Genomic DNA, 15,939 nt, shown 5'->3' with positions numbered 1-15,939 from the left:
GGGCTCTAGAGCGCAGGCTCAGTAGTTGTGGCGCAGGGGCTCTAGAGCGCAGGCTCAGTAGTTGTGACGCAGGGGCTCAGTAGTTGTGGCGCACGGGCTCTAGAGCGCAGGCTCAGTAGTTGTGGCACACGGGCTTAGTTGTTCCTCAGCATCTTAGTTCCCTGACCAGGGCTCGAATCCGTGTCCCCTGCATTGGCAGGTGGATTCTTAAGCACTGCGCCACCAGGGAAGTCCACAAATTTTCAGAGGAGCTTTTTTTTTCTTTCCTCCTGAGTCCAGCTGGACAGACACATTTCTTCACCTGTCTTTGCTGGCAGTTATGTTAAAATCCACCTTCACAGAGGCTCTGGGCCCTGGAAGGGCCCTTGCGCCCTTATTCCTTCAGTCTCCTCATGCCAAACATCCCGGCTACAAAGTTCAGCCAACAACTGAAGGGTAGTCGTGATTCCCTCTCCATAGACCCCCTGGAGTAATTTCTCGAAGTTTTATGGAAGACAATATGGCAGTTCCTCGAATAATTAAAAATAGAACAACCACGTGATCCAGCAATTCCACTTCTGTGGAATACCCAAAAGAACTGAAAGCTGTCTGCAATCCTAAACAGACATTTATTTATACACCCACATTCAGAACAGTCTTATTCACAAAAGCCAAAAGGTGGAAGCAACCCAGGTGACCATCAACGCATAAATGGGTAAACAAAATATGGTACCATATTGTTCAGCCTTAAAAAGGAAGGACTGGGACTGCCCTGGGGGTCCAGTGGTAAAGAATCCACCTTCCAATGCAGGGGACACGGGTTCGATCCCTGGTCAGGGAACTAAGATCCCACATGCCACGGGGTAACTAAGCCCGCACACCACAACTACTGAGCTCGCGCCACAACTAGAGTCTGCGTGCCTCAAACTACAGAGCCCACGTGCTCTGGAGCCCGTGCTACAACTAGAGAGAGAAAACCCTCACGCCACAACTAGAGAGAAGGCCGCGCGCCACAATGAAAGATCCTGCGTGCCACAACTAAGACCCGACACAGCCTAAAATAAATAAATAAACAATAAATAAATCTTTAAAAAAAAAAAAAAGGAAGGACCAACAAAAACAACATGGACAAACCCTGAGGACATGATGCTGAGTGAAATAAGCCAGTCACAAAAAGACAAATAGTGTAGGATTCCACGTATAGGAAGTACTTAGAGCAGTCAAATCCATAGACAGAAAGTAGAAGGGTGGTTGCCAGGGGCTCAGGGCGGGAATGGAAAGATAAAGTTTAGAGGGGACAGGATTTCTGTTTGAGAGGATGAAGTAGTTATAGAGATGGATGTGGGCAATGGTTGGACAACAAGGTGAATGTATTTAATGCCACTGAACTGTATTCTTGAAAAAGGTTAAAATGGTAAATCGTGTGATGTCTATATTACTACAATTAAAAATAAATAAATGAATCAGAGAATAACTTGGTTTTGTGTTTTAAATGTTATCCTTTGTGTCTCATCTTGGATTTGGAGGAGTTTTGTAGCAAAGGGTGTTTTGGGGACCTCAAACCAGCCATATTTCCAGAAACAGAGGCTCTGGGACCGCGGAGTGAAGGGCCTTGAAGGTCCCTCGGCATCCCTGTCATCATCCCCTTTACACACTTGTAAAGACAGTTGGTTTGCTTTGTGAGCCTGTTTCTCCCTGACTGTGTGATTCAGCCATGTCTGTACTGCTACAGACTCACGGGGCTTGAATCAGTGAAGTTTTGGCATATGAACTAGGAGGTATTCAGAATGTAAGTTGCTGCAAGCCAATCCCCAGACTCAGGGGGAGGGGGTGGGGGTGGGGTAAAAACAGGTCCTGAAGGTTGGAGTCTGTGTCTGTGCACACAGCCTGCCTGGCCTGGTGAGGACCTACCTCTCCATCCCCTGGCATCTCCCCTCCCCTGCTCACCAGCCCCCAGCCACACAGACCTCCTTCTTCCAGCTTCTCACACAATCCAAGCTCACTCCCACCTCAGGGCCTTTGCACCTGCTATATCGCTGGTGGGGACACTCACCCCAGGTCCTTACATGTCTAGCTCCTTTGCATCCTCCACATCTAGCCTAATGCCACTTCTGCAGACAGGCCTCCCCTGACCACCCTCTCCAAAGGGAATGTTAGATACTTAAAGCATTTACCATCACAGTGTTCCACTTACTTCCTTCGTGGCATTGGACACGAGGTAATAGTTTACCTCTTGTACCATTTGTTCCTTTGTTTATTGACAGTCTTGCCTAATGGAATTTGAGCTCTGTGACGGGTGGGGACCACTTCTTGTTTTTACCTGAGTCCCTAGTGCCCAGATCAGAAGGAATTCAGCTAGAAGCTGTGAAAAAAGAAAAAAAAATCAGACTTTTCGTGATTCAATGACTCCATTAAGTCCTGAACTGATTCCAGGCCTAGAAAGCAACACGTGGGTGGCGATGTCCTTCTGATGGAGACCATCCAGTGGGGCAGATGAGGTGGGCTGGGGAGGATGGGCTGAGGAATCAGTAGACGGGCTTTGTCAATGTTCATCCCCACCTGCCTATTCAATCCCCATCTGGAAGTGTCAAGTAGGCGGATATTCCAGAACAAATCTAGGGAAAGGGTGGAGCTGCAGATAGAAATTGGGAGTCAACACGAATGTCATACGGATGGTTTTTAAGTCTTGGAACTTGATGACATCACCTAGAGAGAGGGTTTGGCTCCCAGTCACAGCACTGGGTGGCTTAGCTGTCTTTGAGCGGTAAGGACCACATTTAAAACAGTTTGTCAACCACCCAGCACGTAGCCTTCGGGGATGGGCATCGGGATCCCATGGAATCGGGAATGATAAGACTCAGGTCTCCTGTTATTTCTGTTCCTTACGATCTGTAGAGCTATCGAGATGCAACGTCTCTAAGCCTCAGTTTCCCCATCTGTAAAATTACTGTGGGGCACGTGACTGACTTTATTTATCAATAATCCAACTACACTCCCCCAGTGTCCTCACATGCTGGTGCTGGGAACAACCTGTCCCCGTCCTGGACCCCACAGTTTAGTGGGAGAGCTACAAGGAAGAAGTGGGCTGAGTCCCAAGGAAGCAGGAGGGGCCGCTTCTAACTCTGAGAGAGGGTGTGTGTTGGGGAGCTTCTGAACAGCCCGGTGAAGTAAGCATTTTAAGCATCTTTTTATAAAAGAGGAAAGTCAGGTTCATTCCAGGTCACACAGCCCGTAAGTAGCAGAGCACACAGTGACATGCTCAGCTATCATTAGCTTTGATGCTCGTGGCCATGGCCGTGGCAGCCAAAGCCCTCTGGTAATGAGAACCCAGCTTGTCTTTCTTTCCCTTCCTCTCCCTTCACTGGTAATAGATTTACAAATCAGCACAAAGAGGGAGAAAGAATAACTATGCGTTCTGCTGAGAGCCCCTAATCCAGTCCTGGGAGGCTGGAACATAGAGTCTGGAGCCCAACCACACTGGTTCAAAGCCTCTGTGCCTCAGTCTCCTCATCTGTAAAATGGGGACAAGAATAACATTCTCCACCTCACGGGTTGTTGGGACAGTTGAGTGAGTTAATACAGGCACAGGTGCTCTATAAAGGCTACTAGGATTCTGGCTCCCTTTTGTACCCCTGCCCCCTCCCTTGACCTGGGCCCAGGGTAACAGCAGCCCAGCTCTGCCCCACTTAGACTGTGGGGCTGCCAGGCCTGCAACCAGAGCCAGCTCCCCCTGGGAGGACAGCAAACGTGGGATAATTTCCAAGAGCTAATGAAGCCTTCAAAGCCTGGTGCCCTGGTTCCCCCTCCCTGGGCCAGGCAGCCCAGGAAAAAAGCCCATTGAGAAGTCAGCCGTCAGAGCCTGAAGGACAGTCCCAGGATACACAGGCACCTGTACCCTCCTGCACGTCTGCAGGGACCCACCGGGACTCCAGCCCTACTCTCATGTCCTCTGTCTACCAACTCCCCTGTGGTCCTACAGGAAGCCAGAGAGAGCTGTAATTTCCCCCACTTCTGTCAGGTACAACTGAGCTGAAGCTGCCCCAAGAAAAAGAGCCCTTCTCCACCCAGCTTCCCCAAGGCAGATCCTCAGTGCATTTCTCCTGTTCTGCTTACACAGGTGGGTGGTTTTCGGAGCAGGGTGAAGGGGAACTCTGGGGTCGTCACTGGGCTCTGACATCCGCCATCATCAGCGTTGGAGTTGGCACGAGCACCCTGGCTCTAGGCCATCTACGTTGGGCCCACACTTTTTATTTTATTTTATTTTATTTTTGGCCCTGCTGCGCGGCTTGCAGGATCTTAGTTCCCCGACCAGGGATCGAATCCCGGGGCCACAGCAATGAAAGTGCCGAGTCCTAACCACTGGACCACCAGGGAAGTCCCTGGGCCCCCACTTTAAAATCATAACTGGTTCAGGCTAGGCCAGGAGAGCCCAGCGTGACAGTCAGCAAGTTGGCGGAAGGAGGTAGAGGAAGCCATGCCCCGCCAGCCGAAGGCTGTAACAGGAGTGCCCCCCACTCCATTATACGTGAGCTCAGAAAACCAGCTGTCTGCCACAGGGACCATGGTCTGTATCCCCACCTCGCAGCCGTCCCTCACAAAGTCTGTCATCTAAATAAATGCACAGTCCTTTCCTCTGCCCCCTATGTCTTGACCCTGCTCTAGGCTACCACTCTTTTCTTGTCTGCACCATCCAAACATCTCTGATTCTAATCTTCCACCAACCAATTCTTTAACCACACAGCAGCCAGAAGCATCTTCAGAAGTCTTCTCAGGTCCTACCACTGCCCTTTTGAAACCACCACCCTTCAGTGGCTTCCCATTCCCCCCAGGATAAAGTGCAAAATCCTGGGCCTTTTTGGTTTGACCTGGCTGCCCTCTCTCCCTGCCATTCTCTGGCCCCATGGGACTTGTTTTCTCTCCAGGCCTCAGGCCCTTTGCCCCAGCTGCTCTTCCTCCATGGGCCATTCTCTCCCCTCCTTTTAGCCTGGTTCATTCAACGTCAATCTTCAGGTCTCCAAGAGACTGAAGCCCCAGGCATGCAGGACCCTATAAAATTCATCCACTAAGGATGCCGTGTGCCAGGCTCAGGTTTGCAACAGAGAAGCGGGCAAATCAGTATTTGTCCATGAATGAATGAGAAGTGTCTGCCCTGTTTCTCTCTCCTGCTCAGCCCCATCCACCTCAGTGGTTGGAAGCTGCTTTGGGTCTAGACACCGTTGCCTCTCCCTGTGGGATGGCTGCATCCACGCTGATGCTCCTGGCCCAGCACCCCTCAGAGGTCAGCACAGTCAGCACTGGGTACCAGGTTGAGGAGAACAAGGGGCCTCTCCCCAGTTCAAGGCCCCACCCTGTGGACAAAAACCCAGACCCCGCTTCTCAAAGTCTCTCACCCAACAGCCTTGCCAACTGCCAGCAGCAGCCCCCTCCCCAATCAATGTAGCTTAAACCCATATCAAGGGGCTGGGGAGCCAAAAGCATGATAATAATGAGACTTAGGTTTACTGGCAGTTTCTCTGGCCAAGGCACAATTAGCTTATGTAATCCTTTCCACAGCCCCGAGAGGCAAGCACTATTAGTATCTATCTCTCTTTATAGTAGGGGAACAGATGCTTAGAGAGGTTAAGTGACTTGCCCAAAGTTCTGGAAATTGAACCCACATGGCCTGACTCTAGGCGGGTATGGTTAACCTTTGCCGCCACTTGGTGGTAAAGCACTCCCATTCTGCAGGCAGGGTAGCTTGCTTAACCTCACCTAAGCTCAGTTTGCTCAGCTGCAAAATGGGTATAATAAGAGGTCGTGGCTTGTTGGGAGGATTAAATGAGATAGCACTGGACCTGGCTAGCGTGAATGCTCTTGCCATTGTCTCTCTCAGGGCTCTGTGACCTCAGGCAAAGTCCTCAGCCTGGCCTCTCTGGTGGAATAATACCCACCTCCCAGGCTTGATGGGAGGATGAAGTGAACCACTGCTCCACAATCCCTCATCCACCGTCCTAAAACGCAGAAAGCCCCGAAAATTGGAAGCTAACTCCCTTGGCAGCAGAACCTGACCTGGAGCCACCTCATGTGGCGGCAGACTCTGACCTTGCTGGATCAGGAGGCTATTTACACAGTGTTTTTTAATCCCACACGGTGTGACTGTCCAGAACTGTTCTGTGTTTGCTGATGGAGTGCTGCCCTGGGCCTGGGGTGTCATCTAGCATGCAGTATATGCACTGTCCAGTGTTTCTAAACTCATCAGAATAGCTCTGACTTGTGACACACACCCCAGGGTTTTGGATACGGGGTTGTGTTTATAGCACCCTCTGCACAAGGCTGGCATATAGCAGGTGATCAGTAAATAACCGTTCTCTCTTCTTTTAGGTCACACATGTCCTTAACCCCTCTCTCCAGCCTGCTCTGCGCTTTTAAATTGGAAATGAGAGTTCTTGTGCATTTCAATGGATGCAAATAGATACCTGGTGAGAATCCTGGTCATAACTACTGTGTATTCAGTATTGATCATGGGTAGGGCTCCAAGCTCTTCATGTGTCCTACCTCAGACCCCGTAGTTGGGTGGGTAAGCGCATTCCCTTTGTTCGAATCCCAGCTCTGTCACTTATTAGCAAAGCCTGCTGTGTGATGACCCCCCTCACCCCATGACAGAGTAAATGGGGATACAGTCATAGTTCCAACTGAAAGTGTCCTAGAAAGACTTAGAACAGCATGTAGCACATACTCAGTGTTAGCAGAATTATTATTATTAACCTTCACTTTGAAGTACATACCATAACTAGCCTGGTTGAACAAGTTGGGTGACTGAGGCATGAGGAGACTAAGTAACTTGGCAGTTGGGTGACACAGTGCTATATTCGACTGCCTCCCAGAAGTCAGGACAAAGGGAAGAGTGGGAGGGAGGGAGCAGGGAAGAAAAAGGGCCTTATCCACCCCGGCAGTGCCTGCCCAGCCGGACAGACTGTCCAGTCAAGTCCCGAGCTTTATTCAAAATACATCAGAAGCACAAGTCTGGGCCTCCTAGAACTTACATTTTACCAAAGGCGCTTTCCTTCTAAGAAACGGTCAGGAAAACGTGGTGTCGGGAATAATGAGCTCACAAAGCATTTGGAAAAACAGGTTCCAGCCTGTGGACAAGGAGAGGGAGACCCACAGGCAGTGGCTTACCCTTGAAGGAGCCAGAACAACACAGCCTTTCATTAGTGAGAAGGCTTGGCTTGCAGAGCCTCATTAGGACGGTAACCAGAAACCCGACTCAGGCTGGGTCTGGTAAAGAGAAAGGAAAGGAGGGAGAGAGGCTGCTGGCCTGTGTCCTGTGACCCCAGTCACACCACCTGCCCCTGCTTCCCTCCAGCCCCCAGGCGGGCACAGGCCTTTCAGCATCTCCTGAGATGTGGGACCCACCAGGAGAGACTTGTCCCTGCCCCAGCCTTAGACTCTGCAAAACTGAAATGCTCCTTACGAATCTCTGCAAAGAAATGAAATCTCAGGCCCTGGGGGTGGGATGGGTGGTGGGATGTTTTCCCAATAGTGTCCCTTTTTCAGAAAAACAAGGATTAAAGAAGCAATTAAAGGTGTGACAGCCAACTGTCAGAAGAACAAAGCAAAAAGAAACCGGTAACAGGTCAGCAGGAAGCCTCAGGACCTTCAAAACCAAAACCTCAGGTTTCATTACCAAAAACCCAAGCAAGTCTCTCCTCCAGACCCCACCAAGTCTGGGAGTAGTCCACGTCTGAAACTAAGCAATGCCTAAGTGGACGTCCGGGTGTAACTATCTGTCTGTGCCCTTCCACATTTCTAAACTTGATATGATGTACACATATGCATTTATGTAGTCTGCCTTACTTTTTTCTTTTTAAGGAATATTATTGAGATATAATTTACATACAATAAAATGCACCCATTTTAAGAGTAAGTTTTAATGAGTTTTGACAAGTGTGTATACCCTGACCAGAAACAGAACACTTGCATCACCCCAAGAAGTTCCTCTGGCCTCTTCGTAGTTAATCCCCTTACCAGCCCCAGGCATCTACTCATATGTTCTCTGTCCCTGTAGATTATTTTTGCCTTTTCTAGAATTTCATACATAGAATCATGTACTCCTTTATGTCCAGCTTCTTTGTTGTTATTGTTGGGGTTTTCTGATGCTATCGTAAATAAAATTTTTTTAAACTTCATATTCACACTGTTTGCAGCTAGCAAAAGAAGTATTTCTTTTTTTGTATATTGACCTTGTCTCCTTTGAGCTTGCTAAATTTACTAATTAGTTCTAGCAGCTGTTATATAGATTCCTTAGGATTTCCTAGTAAACTATTACATCACCTATGACTAAAGACAGTTATAATTCTTCCTTTCCAATCTTTATGCCTTTTATTTCTTTTTCTTGTCTCATTGCACGGACTATGACCTCTAGTACCATGCTGAATAAATGGCAAGAGCAGACATCTTTCCTTGTTGCCAATCTTAGGGGGGCAGGCATGCAGTCTTATGCCGTTAATTATGATGTCAGCTGTAGGTTTATTTTGACACCCTTCAGCAGGTAGAGGAAATCCTTGCTCCAGTTTGCTAAGAACTCTTTACAGGAATGGGTATCCTGTGTTGTCAGATGCTTTTTCTGAACAGAGTCAATACTCAATAAAACTGTCTTGAATGAATGAATCAGATAGCTTCCTTGACATGGGGATCAAACAATGTATGCTTTTCAACATTTTGTCAGAAATGTCCAGACTTCCCTCTGAAAATGTCCCAGTCTTCTCTCCCACCAACACATACATCAGGGAATGAATGCTGGTCCAGCTCACTCCCACACGGCACAGCAACATGGCCTGGTAACCACAGCCACAGTCCCTTGGCTGAGCCGTGAGGAACAGGAGAAAAAAAGCACATCATTTCCCCAGGCAAGCAGGGGGCGGCTTCACAGAGAAGGTGACTTCTGAGCTGGTCTCAGAAAAGGTCCAGAGGAGTCTGGCCAATGGAGGAAGGGGACATCCTAAGCAACAGCATGTTCCAAGGCAGGGAGGCATGAAAGATTGTTGCATCAGCCACTAACTAGATGTGTGACCTTGGGCAAATCTATCCTGCTTATCCATAAAAAGGGAAGGAAAACAACAGGGCTGCCAAAGAGTGTGAGTGTCCAGTGAGATAAATACATGAAAGACCTTGCAAAAACTCTTAACATGAAGGCAGCATTACTATTAACAAGGGGATGGGGAAGCCTGTTTATGTGTCCAGCACAGCCTAGACTGACAGTCCTTAGGGAAAGAAGGAGGGGGCAGGGTGCTGCTGTGGTGTGAGAAGCCTGGGTCCCAGTCTCAGACACCTCTATGGGAGAGCAGCCAAGATGGAGGGCGGTGCTCCAAGGAAGGAATCTCCTTGGGTTTAGAATCCCACCCGGACGGGAACAGCTCCCTCCTGGTTAATAGGGTTGCATTACTCTCTCCTGTTTCTACTCATGCCTCATAAATCGTCTTCAGCTAAAACCAGCACTGACTTTCTGAGCAACTGAATCAAGGGATTTGGGAGATCCAGGAAGCATGAAGAAAAACCTTTCTTTTTTCCCTGCCTCCCTCATTTCCTTCCTTCCTTCTTTTTCCCCAAATATGGAGCACTACTATGGCTTTCCCCCTTCCCAGGGGGAGTAATGGCTTTAATATACAGCATTCACTGTGTTTGTATTTTGGATGACTGCTCCTAAGAGCTGTTTTTAAAGAGTCCTCCCAGCAATCAAATACCTAGCTCCTGTGTTTGCACACAATTTCCCTTCTGCTCAAGCTCTTGTGTTTACACACAGGATATCTAGCAGCTTGGTCTGGTCAAGGTACTGCTTTTAGCAGCTCTGGGAGACTGAAAACAAAGTGTTGGTATATTCTGTACCTGGTGCCTCTGGAGAGGGGTGAGTGTGGAGGACGACGGACTAAAGGGTTGAAGGGGTGGCCTGTGAGAGCAGGTAGAAGAGTTTTGTTACAAGAGACATGAAGACTTGAAACCAGCAGCAGCAGTGGAAGGAGCACAGAGAGGGGGATAATTTGGGAGAATTCCAGGAAACAGAAGTGCCAGGTGGACTGTGGGGGGTGGTGGTAGGGGAGAGATAGAGAGAGGAGTACAAAGTAACAGTTAAGTTTCTGGCGTTGGTGACTGTGCAGATGGTGGTGTCACCATCTTCCAGGACAGGAAATACAAGAAGCAGACAGGTTTAGGGGAGGGGAAGAATTAAGTCACGAGTTCTGTTCAGGACATTTATTCATTCGTTTCTTGGGCATTGCTAGTGGCAGATACCTTGTCAGGAAAAACCGTGAACAAAAGAAACAAAGTCCCTGCACTCCTGAAGCTTACGCTCCAGGGGCGGAAGGACAGTTTACACAAATAAAACAACAAAGTAACTGCAGAAGCCTATGTGAGGAAATTAAGCAGAGTCATGTGGTTGAGTGTGCTGCAAGGGGGGCCAAGGAAGGCCTGTGTGTCCAGACTTGGAGTTAAGAAGTTGCCAGGCTGAGTTTGACGGTGACCCAAGGACATACAAGCAGAGAAAAGCAGCTCGGATAGAGATGCTCAGAAATCTGGGCTGGAGATGATCAGAAAAGAGGCCAAAAACCGTATCTCAGCATAAAATGCTATTTCTAGAAAAATCAAAGATACACAAAATGATACCACGGGTACACTGGGGGTTAAGGCTATTTGGATCTTGTTTTTCCCCTAAACTGGGTGATGATTACAGAGCTGTGAGATGTCATATGTAATTTATATACTGTTTTACACAGCGTATCCCAAAGTAAACTTGACTAAAAAAAGGAAAAAAAGGCCAGGCGCAGCGTCTCAGTACGCTCAACGAAGACCCCATTTCTGTACCTCCCTCATCAGGGACCAGGCAGCCTTGGCCGGTTCTCGCTTCACGCGCATTGGCTCAGGCAGTCGCCCCGCCCATGTCCTCCCGCCAGCCAATGGGTGTGCGGAATCCGGGTCCACACCCCCGCCGCGCACCGCCCCGGGCCCGCGCCGCCGAGTGACGTCACGGCCCGGCCCCCGCACGTGACAGCCGCGCGCCGGGCTCCCGCTGGCTGCTGGGCTCCCGCTGGTTGCCGGGCTCGCGCCGCAGAAGCAGGTGAGGCGTCTGTGGCCACGCGGCAGAGGGCGCGGGCCGAGGGAGCCAGTCGTGGGGGCGCGCGCGCATGGAGGCGGTGCCGGCGGCCGCCTGAGAACTACCGGGAGAGCGGAGCGGCCACCTCGTGCATCCGTCAAGCCGCCTCGAGCCCGCGGCACCCGGCGGCTGCGGGCCGAGGAGCCGGCGCGGCCATGGCGACGGGCAGTCAGCAGAAGGAGAACACGTTGCTTCACCTCTTCGCCGGCGGGTGAGTGTCCCGGCCCGACTCCGCGCCCCCGCCCCGCGTCCTCGGTGCGCCGGGGCCGGTTACCGGCCCTCCCGAGGCTGAAGCTCCGCCTCCCGAAAGAGGAAGTCCCGGCGTGGGGGTGGTGGGGAGCCCCGGGGGGAGCAAGGCCTGTCCCACCTCCTGGTCGCATCCCCGGAGGGTGATTTTACGCCGCGTGCGCCGCGCCCACGCCCACGCCCACCCCCATCCCCATCCCCACGGCACCTCCAGCTTTTTCTCCTTTTAAACAGTTAGTGGCTGGTCTGACGAGTGTCACTCGGGGGCGGTCCTGCCTGGCCACGCTGCACTTAACGACCCTCTGCCTGGATTCTCCTCCTGGGCCTTTTCCCGAAGGCTCTGGGCGGTCTTGGGGATGCTCAGTTTGGCCCGGGAGTCCCTCAGGGTAGCGCAGGGGCGAGTTCACATGGTCGAGAGGGCTGCCCGTATTGGGCATCAGCAGGGGCCTGGAAAGTGCTAGTGAACCGTGATGCAGCGGACAACAACCTGTGGGAGAGCTGATGGGGGACTTCGGGACTAAGTGAAGTCGGGAAGGTGTGCTGAAATGCTTCTCACCTGCTGGTTGAAGCGTCCAACGTCAGAAACAACATTAAATCTAAGATGTGCCCTGTTTTGAAAGTATCATTAGTTTAATCGTCATGGCACCTTGTATTTTTTCAGTGGAGGCAACGTATTTTTAGGGAGGTGGGGTGGTAGGGGGTTAGGAAGGGAGCTGGTGTTTTTGGTTTTTTTTCAGAAAATAAAAGTAAAAATGTTTTGTATTAGTAATTTGTTTTCTTTTAATACAGCCTTTGGGTCCTTTTGGAGTCTTCTAGATGTCTGGAGTCTTATTTGAGGACCTCACAGGCCTGGCACAGCCATTTTTAAGTGTAGGACATTCTGCGTAACGTAGACTTTATCCTGGATTATTATCTTGATTTGTGTATTTTAGTTGCAGCTTAGTGTTTTAGTTACTCCCCAGATATGTTCCTTATTACAAACAAGTAATGGTTGAGAATTTATTTGCAAAAATGACCATGATGAAAGTGTGTCTGAGCGCTCTGTACTTCTTATCGTAGTGGATTACCCAGTTACGTTGTTTCCCGGTCAGAAAATTGGTTGTTCTTCATACACAGGAACGATTTCTCATTCAGCTCTTCCCTATCAATCCCCCTCCTTTTGCTTCATCTCCCCCTTGATATATACTTTGAGAGTAACACAAGGTTTGGGGAGGGATTCCTAAATTAAGACAGTACATTAATTTGTCCTTGTGGGGAATTTTAAACAAGTTGACCATGTTACTTAAGTCATTTCTCAAGCTAAGAAGGATAGCTAATCATTTTTTTAATGATTTTATACTCAGTGATTTTGATTTACAGTTTTTAAGTGAGGTGGTCTTTTAAAAAATTCTTGTATTCCGAACTGGGAGAGTTACTTGCTCTGGAGCAGCCTCTGTGAGGCTTGCTTGGTAATTGATTCCCCTGTCGACATGAATCTTCCTACACGCCCTTCACAGTGCCCTCTGGCTGCTGATTCTCCTCCTGGAGCACCAGCCTCTTACTTGTGATGGAGGAAAACTGCAGTAGCCACACAGCTCTGGACTGATTAAAACTTGGAGTTTATTAGAGGGGTGCCTGGTTTCCTTTCCTTCATTAGCAGTTCGGGATTCCTTGCAGATATGCAAGAAAGAAAATAAATCTTCGAAAAGGATGCTTTCAGAGTAACTAATTGGATTTCGACTCATTCCCACTAGCCTAAAATATACTACTACTTCCATTTCTTTTAGGGAAGATCATTAAAGGAGCTAAGTATCAAATGGGTGTATCATGCAGTTAAAATCAGTCAGTGCAATAGTCCCCCCCTGTGTGGTAGAAGGCTGTGCTGCTTTGCTCCAAGTAACTAGTTTCCACTGTTAAGCTGGCCTCTTTCCAAAGAACTGAGTACTTTCTTTGAAAAGGAGCCAGAGCCCCTGCTTTTTAAGGGGGGCTCTGTGATATTTCTCCTGACTCTTGAATAGCCATTGGAAACTAACATCGAACAAGTTTAATGCTATAACTAATTAATGATACTGAGTAAATATTTTTATCAGGTATAACAGGCTTATGAATAGTTGAAAATTAATTTTAGATCCTGGAAAGTAAAAACTACACCCAAAATAACTCACTGTCTTTTAAATTTCTTAAAAAATTTTTAAAGCAGTTTTATGTGTTCTTCGCAAGGCAAAAATACTCCTAAGTTAACCTGTAATAGTCATCTTTTTAATACAGTGTTGCCCTTTAAGAAAGAACAGAACTGGAGGAGAAACACCCACAAACCAACACCTAGAAATAAGCACTTTAGAATCAGGTCTGTGTGTGTATATGTGCACCAAATTACACCAAATGTGTAATTTCATAGTTAATTTTAAAATAGGCTCCCGGGCTTCCCTGGTGGCGCAGTGGTTGAGAGTCCGCCTGCCGATGCAGGGGACACGGGTTCGTGCCCCGGTCCGGGAAGATCCCACATGCCGCGGAGTGGCTGGGCCCGTGAGCCATGGCCGCTGAGCCTGCGTGTCCAGAGCCTGTGCTCCGCAACGGGAGAGGCCACAACAGTGAGAGGCCCACGTACTGCATGCATGCATGCATGCATGCATGCATAAATACATACATACTTACATACATACATACTCCCATTCTTTATACATTACTTCCTCCTTAGAAATATGTTGGGTTTTGATGGCAGCATGGTAGTGAATTCTCTGAGTGTACTCCTAATCAAATGTTACTGTTCTGTGGTTGCAGTGAAGAAGGTAAACACAGTTTCCAAGCCCAGTGACAGGAATTCAGGGAGGCTCTTATAGTGATTTATGACAGGACTACCTAATTTATTCTGATTACATAATTTCTTTCTGATCTTTCATGGCTAATTTTTTGCCATTATAAACTGGACATCCTTATGTGTACCTGTGTAGTTGTCTGATTATTTCCTTAGGATAAACCATTAGAAGTACAATTGCTGAGTCAAAACACATTTTTAAGGCTTTTGATAGCTACCAGCATCTTCATAAGCCATCTCTTAGGGTGGTTTGCTTCTGTGTGAGGGAACCTCATTCATTTGATGTCGATTTTTAGTATTTTTAGGGATTCTGCTGTTTTTTGCTTTCTCTCCTCCTATCCCAAAATCTGGGTAGTATTGTTGTCAAAACAAAAAACCTAAACAAATTTTGTTGTAAACCTATCATTCCTTTTCTACTGTTTAAACCAGACCATTAAGAGAAACACTGAAATCCTCTGAAGTGGCCCTTCTGTGTCTAGGCCTGTCTGTTGAGAAAAATCTCTTTACTTTCCCTATCAAAATGACTTGGGAATTCTGGTTGTGCGTGTAGTGTTAGTGATGTCCTTCGCCTGCTGAACAAGCGACAACGTGGCAGGGTGGCGATTCAGGAGAGTACTCAGCACCTGAAATAGCTGTGCTAAGCTGCCCTTAGATTAGAGGTGGATGGCCTCGATAATGTGCATTATTAAGTCTTATTTTTATGGCATGGTTTTGTCATTAAATGTACTTACATAGCCTTTAAAATGTATTTTAATGGGGATATGGTATGTCTTTAAGGTTTTTAAAATATGTAACCTAAGATAATGTTCATAATTCAGTATTTCCCCCCATTACGGACAGCTGTCACCTGGTGTACTCCTATACTGTCCTTGTCCCTGCAGATTTAATCTGTATCAGCTAATGGTTAGTTGTGAAGTGTTAGGCACATGTTAATATATCTGCTAAGGGGACTTCCGTGGTGGCGCAGTGGTTAAGAATCTTCCTGTCAATGCAGGGGACACAGGTTCAAGCCCTGGTCTGGGAAGATCCCACATGCCACAGAGAAACTAGACCCGTGCACCACAACTACTGAGCCTGTGCTCTAGAGCCCATGCTCCGCGATAGAGTAGCCCCCTGCTCGCCGCCCGTGGCAGCAACGAAGACCCAACGCGGCCAAAAAATATATATATATATGTGTGTGTGTGTGTATATATATATATATATATATATATATATATATATATATATATATATATATATATATCTGCTAAGGAACGATGTAGAGAAGATGCAAGATTTATTTGCAGTGATGAAAGAAGTTTTGATATAGTGTGCCCATTTGTCTTATATAAGGCTTATATAAATGTATTAAGCCTATAAATTAACTTTGATTTCATCCAGTGTATTTCATATATGTGACATTTTTAAAAATGTATTGCGGGGCTTCCCTGGTGGCGCAGTGGTTGGGAGTCCGCCTGCCGATGCAGGGGACGCGGGTTCGGCCCTGGTCTGGGAGGATCCCACGTGCCGCGGAGCGTCTGGGCCCGTGAGCCATGGCCGCTGAGCCTGCGCGTCCGGAGCCTGTGCTCCGCGGCGGGAGGGGCCACGACGGTGAGAGGCCCGCGTACCGCCAAAAAAAAAAAAATGTATTGTGTTTGGATGAAAGATTCCTGCTAGAATTCAAGCTTCATGAGGGTAGCACCCATGTCTGTTTTCTTCACTGGTCCATCCTAAGTACAGTGCCCACCCCACATGTTAGAGATACTTCACTGATACTTGTTTAATGAGTAACTAATTGATGTGGCCTGTTAACTTG

The 15,939-nt window shown here is 48.2% G+C and overlaps 1 protein-coding gene across 1 annotated transcript in view; it reads left to right on the top strand.

Annotated features, from left to right (window-relative positions):
- The first annotated feature begins 11,014 nt into the window (after positions 1 to 11,014).
- The window catches only part of SLC25A33 (solute carrier family 25 member 33), a 30,580-nt gene continuing 25,655 nt past the window's right edge, over positions 11,015 to 15,939 (top strand). Inside the window, exon 1 of the mRNA XM_081226747.1 lies at positions 11,015 to 11,315. Within this exon, the coding sequence (XP_081082873.1) occupies positions 11,260 to 11,315 (56 nt within the window). The 5' untranslated portion in view covers positions 11,015 to 11,259. The remainder of the gene's footprint in view (positions 11,316 to 15,939) is intronic.

The sequence above is a fragment of the Mesoplodon bidens genome, assembly GCF_964165515.1.
Source record: "Mesoplodon bidens genome assembly, chromosome: 2".
NCBI classification, from domain to species: domain Eukaryota; kingdom Metazoa; phylum Chordata; class Mammalia; order Artiodactyla; family Ziphiidae; genus Mesoplodon; species Mesoplodon bidens.
Note: the sequence above shows the minus strand (reverse complement) of the source record. Positions and strands in the feature narration are given on the sequence as shown.